This window comes from Epinephelus moara, chromosome 5 (genome assembly GCF_006386435.1).
Source record: "Epinephelus moara isolate mb chromosome 5, YSFRI_EMoa_1.0, whole genome shotgun sequence".
NCBI lineage: Eukaryota > Metazoa > Chordata > Actinopteri > Perciformes > Serranidae > Epinephelus > Epinephelus moara.
This window is the reverse complement of record NC_065510.1, coordinates 30,058,220-30,066,070: the sequence shown is the minus strand read 5'-3', so window position 1 is coordinate 30,066,070 and position 7,851 is coordinate 30,058,220. Positions and strand designations below refer to the sequence as shown.

General features: G+C 40.2%; 2 protein-coding genes across 10 annotated transcripts in view; one reads left to right on the top strand and one right to left on the bottom strand.

Moving 5' to 3' along the window:
* Positions 1–7,851, bottom strand: part of LOC126390983 (complement C3-like) — a 94,705-nt gene that overhangs the window by 9,532 nt on the left and 77,322 nt on the right. The gene's annotated exons all lie outside the window — the stretch shown is intronic.
* LOC126390991 (complement C3-like) overlaps positions 1–7,851 on the top strand; it is a 21,264-nt gene that overhangs the window by 3,316 nt on the left and 10,097 nt on the right. Inside the window, exons 1-6 of one of the 6 annotated variants that reach the window (XM_050045550.1) lie at positions 3,595–4,070; positions 5,993–6,191; positions 6,401–6,563; positions 6,681–6,775; positions 7,154–7,242; positions 7,681–7,763. In XM_050045550.1, the coding sequence (XP_049901507.1) occupies positions 3,826–4,070; positions 5,993–6,191; positions 6,401–6,563; positions 6,681–6,775; positions 7,154–7,242; positions 7,681–7,763 (874 nt within the window). In that variant the 5' untranslated portion in view covers positions 3,595–3,825. Of the gene's footprint in view, positions 1–3,594; positions 4,071–5,992; positions 6,192–6,400; positions 6,564–6,680; positions 6,776–7,153; positions 7,243–7,680; positions 7,764–7,851 lie in introns of those variants that run through there. The other 5 variants (XM_050045554.1, XM_050045553.1, XM_050045551.1 and 2 more) reach the window with 5 other exon arrangements.

Below are 7,851 nucleotides of genomic sequence, written 5' to 3'. Positions count from 1 at the left end.
GGGATCAAACCAGGAACCCTCTTGCTGTGAGGCGACAGTGCTAACCACCACACCACCGTGCCACCATCCCTGAACATGGCTGTGCAAAAGCAAACTTGCAAGCAGCCTTGTGATTTGATAATTTTGTGACTGGATGAATCTTCCCTGCTCCACACTCTGGGCATTGAACGTCCTTTTTGTCCGGAGGAAGTCTGTCAAACCTAAAAGTGTCCTAGCTTGTTACTGTTGCTAAGGTTGGCCATATCAAACTACAAACATTATGGGGCGTCAGTGGCTTAGTGTTGGAGCAGGCGCCCCATGTACAGGGCTGTTGCCGCAGGGGCCCGGGTTCGGCTCTGGCCTGTGGCCCTTTGCTGCATGCCACTCCCTCTCTCTCTCTCCCCCTTTCACACTTGTCTGTCCTGTCAAATAAAGGCTAAAAATGCCCCAAAAAGAATCTTTAAAAAAAAAAAAAAAAAACTCCAAACATTATTGAGCATAAATAAACAAGTTTTAACCATAAAAATGAAATTACATTTTGTGTCTGGATCAGCTGTAGACTGACTTGACACTGATTGTTGCCATCTTGTTTTTACATAGATTAGTTTATTGTGGACTTACTACCACTAGATGGCTGATAAAAGTGTCTGCAAACAAGAACAACAGGTGTAAATTAAGCAGAATATAGTTTAAGGAGTAGGAAACTCGAAATGTGATGTCCTCTTTTATTTGGGATTGTGGGAGGTTTAAACTCCCCAGTCAATCAAGCTTTTCCTAAAGACTAATACAAGTGTCCCAGGTTAGAAAGAGACCTGTCCCAGATTATCAAATTCATGCTTCTTTTTTTTTGGACAAAGAGCACAAATAGTGGCATGTCTTCTCTGGGTATGAAATTTTCTCTCTTTCTTCTGGTGTGGTGATTTCAGATTGATCTAATTATATCAGAATAAGCCGCAGACCCGAATCAGAATCAGCTTTATGTGTGTGTACATACACAGAATTTTTCACCGGTCTATGTAACAACATATTTTTTCCAGATGAGGATCTTCTGCTACAGCATGGACTTCACCCATAATGAGTGACCTATTGATTACGTTGATAAAGATCCAGCACTGGATCAACAAAACATTTCAACAAGACCTGGACTCTGTTTTCTGGATCAGGTGTAATGCTGTGCAAAGTCAAAACAAAATGCAGGCCCATTTACTGGAATCACTTGACAGACCTCAGTATCTTGATTAAACTTTAAACTAAATAAATTCAAATGTATATTCTCTGTGTTCACTCCCTATCCTCTATCAACAATTCTTTAAGTGTTTGCAAATACTGGGAATACCTGGACTTATTGTTACCAATACAGTTTGTTTCAACTGCTTTGATACAATCTCAAAACATCAGATACAATCATCATGTTCATTTATTCTTTCTTTTTGGTATAAAGGGCTCTGTGAAATAAGAGTTAAAGTTAAACACTACCACTAAAATGAAATTTCCATTTCTTGTTGCTTAAACAGAGATGACAAAAGTGTAAGGAATTGTGTCAATTGTGCATTTGCTGAAACTGATATTCTGTATTTCCCTCGTCAATGAGACTTTAATCATTCAATGGTAAAATCAGATTTTCTCTCGAGTCAAAGGTCCTTGCCTTCGCCTGCCAACTAGCCTGCACTGCAGCAACACGTTCTCATCCCAAGTTGTCACATATTGCTGCTTTGTCAGTGACATATTACGCACTAGGTATCCCTCTGCGTTGACGTTCTGGGACAGGCCATTAATGCTGGATGTCAAATAAAGCATATGGTTGGGTTTAGAACAAAACATCTTGGTTCGGCATTTGAGGAGTGAACACCAGCGGCGTATCATTACAGCGTGCAAGGTCAAGTTTGGCCGCATTACATGGGGACTCCATCAACCACTGTGATGGTCACAGCCAGACATGATAATGTTCTCCTAATCCACACTTTAAACTCATTAGTTTGTTATCTATACAGGCTACGTTCATTTATGGTCAACAATACCTAATCAATTCACATCTCACAGCTGGTTTGATTTAGAATCTGTTTATTTGCTTTTAACCTTATATTGTTTAAGTGTACACATGCTAACATTGTGAGGTCACACACTGATATTAATCGTCTGTTTCTTTGTCTTTAAGTCACCGTGGTTGTAAGGGCAGGTCTCCTCCTGTGGAGCAAAAGGCATGGTTAAGTGCTGAGGACATTTAAATCCTGGAGCCAATTCATTGGACCAAACCATGTGCTGCCATGTCATGGGGGTTTGGTTAGTTTTGCTATGTATTTGCATGTATTTGCTGTCCATTTAGGTTAGCCCTGGTGTATTATACTATACCTGCTCCGTCATTTTGACAAGTCAGTTTGTTCAGTTAACACCTTGTTCAGTTATTATATTGAGTAAAGCTATGTTATGTTGACCTCTTTCATAGACCTAGTTGTTCACTTCTTGGTTTGTAACTTTTCATGCATTTTCCTGGTAAATAAAAAGCCACGATTTTGTGAACAACTCCTGTGACCTTGTTGCCTCACTGCTTGGTCCCTAACAGCCGTGTACCATAACGCCACGACAGGTGCCGTCCAGCCGACCTGCAGTGTATCATAAAAATGCAAAAGGTTATGTCCAGCTGCAATACATACTGATGCCACCCACCTACGTATCATACTGTCGAGAAAGGTGTCTTTTGGCATCAGGTGTCTGACACCAAAATCATTGACAAAGCGGCGGTATTCGACAACTTCAGAATGAGAACAGGCTGACTGCAAAACCCCAAAGCTGAATTCAGCGGGTGATGGGCCCACGGGGTAGTGGCTTCATGTAGATTGTTTGGGCTGTTCCAGGCCAGGCCCCGTGGGTCAAGGCAAGGCCCAGTTTCCTTCCAGCCTTTAACTTTTTCTTATTTCGCCTATTAATACGGGGTCTGTGAATCACTCTTAGTATCTTTCTTTCTAACTTTCCCCATAATTATTTGTAATAGTCTTTACAACAATGTCAAAAAGGGCAGGAAAAAGAATTCCAAGAATTCTGTTTTAGATATTAAAAGGTATATTAAACAGCCAGTCCATGTGGATTAATGTGGTCTTCCAGTGCCAACCTCCAGTAGAACTTTTCTTGTTATTGACAATTTTCTCAAACCAGTCCAACAAAAAAGCTGGCAACCATATATCAATGTGAAACAGGACTGTTGGCGAGTGTTGGTGTTGCTTTTTGTGGTTGTCATTGGGATGAGGAAATCAACTCACCAGTCTGTAAACTCTCCTTCTGCTGACACTGCTAGCTAGCCATGTCGAGGTTTTCGAATGTGATCATCAGTAAACATCAAGGTGAAGTTGGGCACCAGCCAAACCAGCATCCTGCGAGTCATTGTTCAGCCGTTGGATAATAAACTGGAGGACCTCCATGTCTGTATTAGTTTCCAACACGATATTAGAAACTGTAATAATAACTGACTCTTTTTCTATATGCCGATATGACGAAGCAGAGGACCCTAGCGAGAGAAGGAGAGGAGGAGTGTGCTATATGGTGAATAAGGACTGGTGTGACAGTGGAATGTGAAGTGTTGTCCTGTTCCTGGTTGCCCTGCACCACAAAGGGAATAAACACTCCATATCACTGCTATACACAGTTCAGAGGTGGCTACAGAGCGGAGTTGCTGCCTGTGTGCTGCCTGTGTTCAGAGGGAGCGACCACGTGGCGATCTTTTTCAGGTCAAGATATGTAAACTAACCACCATGCAAGAGGCAAATAAAGACTAAATTACAATGCACAGGTTGAAGGAGACGACACTTCATTTTACTGAAGTTGTACCTTGTGACATGTGACATGAATCACTGAATGACTGAGTTGTTCATTCATATATTAATTGATTTCACTGTTCAGTTTACTTCAGATCATCTGGATGGGACAGCAGTAAAGTGGAGTAAAGGTGCAGGCAGAGGGGTACAAGTGTGTAAGAGGAGAGTGCTGCAGAGTGGGAGAGCAGATATGAGATCGAGCAGGAGGATGTGCAGGACTCGGCTCTGGCTGTTGGCCTCTCTGGTCTTTTCCTCTCTGACTTTTCTGGTTGATGGATCTCCAATGTAAGTAGATCTGCCTTTTCACTGCCTTAAATGTCTGCTCAAAGAGGCAGAGCAGGTTAAAAGCAAAGGACAGAAAAGAGACAGGAGGAGGAAAAAATATGTATGTGCTGCCTGCATGCATGTAGGGAGTAGCTGCACTATGCCAAGATATGTTTGTGTTCTGTATACACAAATATTAGATGTGAAGTTAAAGAAATGCTGCTGCCACATAGGGGAGCATTTGCATGGCAAATTGATTTTGTAATTCTAATTCTAGTTCAGGTCCCCACTTTACATGCAACAGCATTATTTTTTGTATTTTACATTACTGTTCCTACTGTTAATGCTTTTTTATATTGTTTAGTTGTAGAATGCATACCAAATGCAATCCCTTCTTGTCACTGTTTCATGACCCAACCCAAGCCAAGAAGGCAGAGGAAAACCTTAGAAAACAAATGCATAAACTAGAAATGTGTACACCGACAGTGTAAAACATATCAATAGACTTTTTGGTTAAAGTGTAACACAGGCTTTGGTGAATACTGTTCGATTGGCTTGATAGAAAACTTGACTTTACTATTGAGTGACTGTCTTATTGACGAGGGGAATACAGAAACACAACTTCAATGGATGTGCAATCAACAAAATTCCTTTACATACTTTTTTAATATTCATAACAATGTTTTCATTAGTTTATAATTACCTGAAAATATGAATTGTGTTTTTGTTAGCTTAAAATGAGCCATTTATATCTACATATATATCTCCGACAGTCTGCCATATTGTTTCTACAGTAGCCCACAACAGACAAATCAAACTGGCTCTAGACAGGGCCAATTGCGTTTTTGTGTCAGCCACCTTAGTTCTCCCACGATTGACACCAAGGAGGAATTTCAGTTCTGCAACCTCACTGGGAGATGCCATTAAATCCTATACACTGGACCTTTAAGCAACTAGAAAGGGAAATTATATTTAGTGATTAACTTATTTGGCAGCACGGTGGTGCAGTAGTTAGCACTGTCGCCTCAGAGACAGGGTGGGGGAGCTCCACTGTGTGGAGTTTGCATGTTCTCCCCTTGTCAGCATGGGTTTTCTCCGGGTACTCCAGCTTCCTCCCACAGTCCAAAGACATGCAGGTTAATTGGTGACTCTAAATTGTCCGTAGGTGTGAATGTGACTGTGAATGGTTGTCTGTCTCTATGTGTCAGCCCTGTGATAGTCTGGCAACCTGTCCAGGGTGTACCCTGCCTCTCGCCCAATGACAGCTGGGATAGGCTCCAGCCCCCCCATGACCCCCAACAAGATAAGCGCTTATAGAAAATAAATGAGGATTAACTTATTGATGAATTTATTTAATACTGAAACACTGCTTTAAGGCTTTCACTGAGTTTTTAAGAGAGCCTCAAACAAAAGGTTAAGTGGACATGATGATTGTATAAAATATTTTAAGAGTGTAACAATGCAATTGAGAACAGCTGTAATGGGAGCAAGAAGAAGACCAGGTATTACCAGTATTTGCAAACAATTAAAAATACTAATACACGGTTCGGAGTGCAGATAGAGAATATTTATTTAACTTAGTCTAAAGTTACATGTCACTGGTGTCTTATGTAATGAGTAGCTCCAGTAAATCATGTGATGTGGTCCTTCAAATGACGCCAGTAAATGATGAAATGTTTTGTTGATCTAGCGCTGGATCTTTGCCAAGATAACCAATGGATCACTCATTATATGTGAAGACCATGCTAGAGCAGAAGATTCTCATTTGCAATAATATATGTTGCAAACTGGAATAACCAAACTTAAAAAAAAAAACCTCAAACCACCACTGAGAAAAACAGACTCCTCAGTTTTTCAGCAAGTTTCAGTACATCCTAAACAGCATGTGGTTCTTTCTACGCACTGACTATACTCTACATATAATTTTTCCCACTGCTGTGTAGGAAGATAATGTCCGCCCCCAACTTGTTGCGGGTAGGAACACCAGTGAACATCTTTGTGGAGTGTCAAGACTGCACCGATGATGATGCCATCAAAGTAGAAATTTTCGTAGAAAACTATCCAACAAAAAGCAAAAAGCTGACATCCACATCTGTGACCCTTACCAGTGCAATAAAGTTCCAAGGCTTCGGAGAAATTGTGGTAATGTAGAAATACTGAAATACATCTCACTGTTTTGGTTTTGTTGTCAAAATACTATATATTAAGAAGCCTGAATTCATCACCTAGTGAAGCAATATTGTTTTCTATTATGGATACAAACAAGAGAGGAGACAACAAGATTTTTAATTCAGCATCTATAAATGCACTGATATCCGTCCTGCTCCTCACACACTGCTTGTGTCTCTCAGATCCCTGCTGAAGACTTCAGTCCGGATCCCAACAAGAAACAGTATGTTTATATAAAGGCTCGGTTCCCTGATATAGAGCTGGAGAAACTTGTCTTACTGTCCTTCCAGTCCGGGTACATCTACATCCAGACAGACAAGACCCTCTACACCCCCAACAGCAAAGGTGAGTTCAACACAAACACCATCCTTTGTTAAAACACTTCTGTCCTAATATTTTTTTTTATATATAAATTTAAGCTTCATTCAGACTTTAACGAGAACACTAATGTCTCTCTGTCAGTTCATTACAGGATGTTTGCAGTGACGCCCAGCATGGAGCCTGTAGAGAGGGATAACAAAACCCAAGCTGATGCTTCTATTGACATTGAGATTGTGGTATTGTATTTTATCTTTTATATGCAATAGAATTTTAGATCATTTCCAAACATTTACCTTCAATTTTCATCTTAGTTTAGCGTGTTAAGTCCAGATCAAGCTAGTTTACAGTCTCTGTTAAGTGGCTGTTAATTGTTTACTCACTCTGCAGCAGGAAATGGCACTTCAAAATAAAAGTTCTATGTTGGAAATTCACTGTACTTCTAAAGAAAGTGTGCTTTTTACAAACTTGTGAGTTTGCAAGTCACTTTTGGTCCATTCAAAATGGACCTGCAACCCACTTTTAGACTGCAGCACACCATCTGGGAACCACTGATCTAAACAACTTGTTTTATTTTATTATTTAATGAACCGTTGCTGAATTTCGTCTTATTTTAGAACCCTGACGGCATCATTTTACCAATTGATCTGGTCTCTCTGAAATCAGGGATGCACTCTGGAGATTACCAGCTCACTGAAATTGTCAGGTATGGTTTTTTTTTCTTTTTTGTTTGTTTGTTAGTTTGTTTTTATTTCAGTTCCTTAAGGTTGAATAAATTTGTCCTTTTTAGCGATGAATTTCCGTGTCTTGCATGCATAGGTGATTCAACTGTATTACATTAATAAGATTCTACAGGTGTGCTAGCATGTGATGTTTAGCAGGTAGCCTTTCATGTTTACTTCACATCTTAGTTTAGCGTGAAAGCATGCTAAGATTTATCTATTATCACTGAACACGAAATACAGCTTAGGTTGATGTCAGTAGTCTTGCAAGAGTGTAGTCAAGTGTTGGCGCTGCATATACACTACTATGAAGACTGCATTGAAAGTATTGAGAATTTAGGTTTATGTATAAGACATAGACTAATTACATGTGTGTGTTTGTTTGTGCGCGCGTGTGTGTGTGTGTGTGTGTCTGTGTGTAGTTTCGGACTGTGGAAAGTGGTGGCAAGGTTTCACAACAAACCACAGCTGACTTACTCTGCAGAATTTGAGGTCAAAGAATATGGTGAGTCATAGCAAAGGTCTTCTTTATCCCTTAATCTGTTATTAAAAACATATACAACTTGTCTTTACTTTCTGCCTGATTGGAGCCA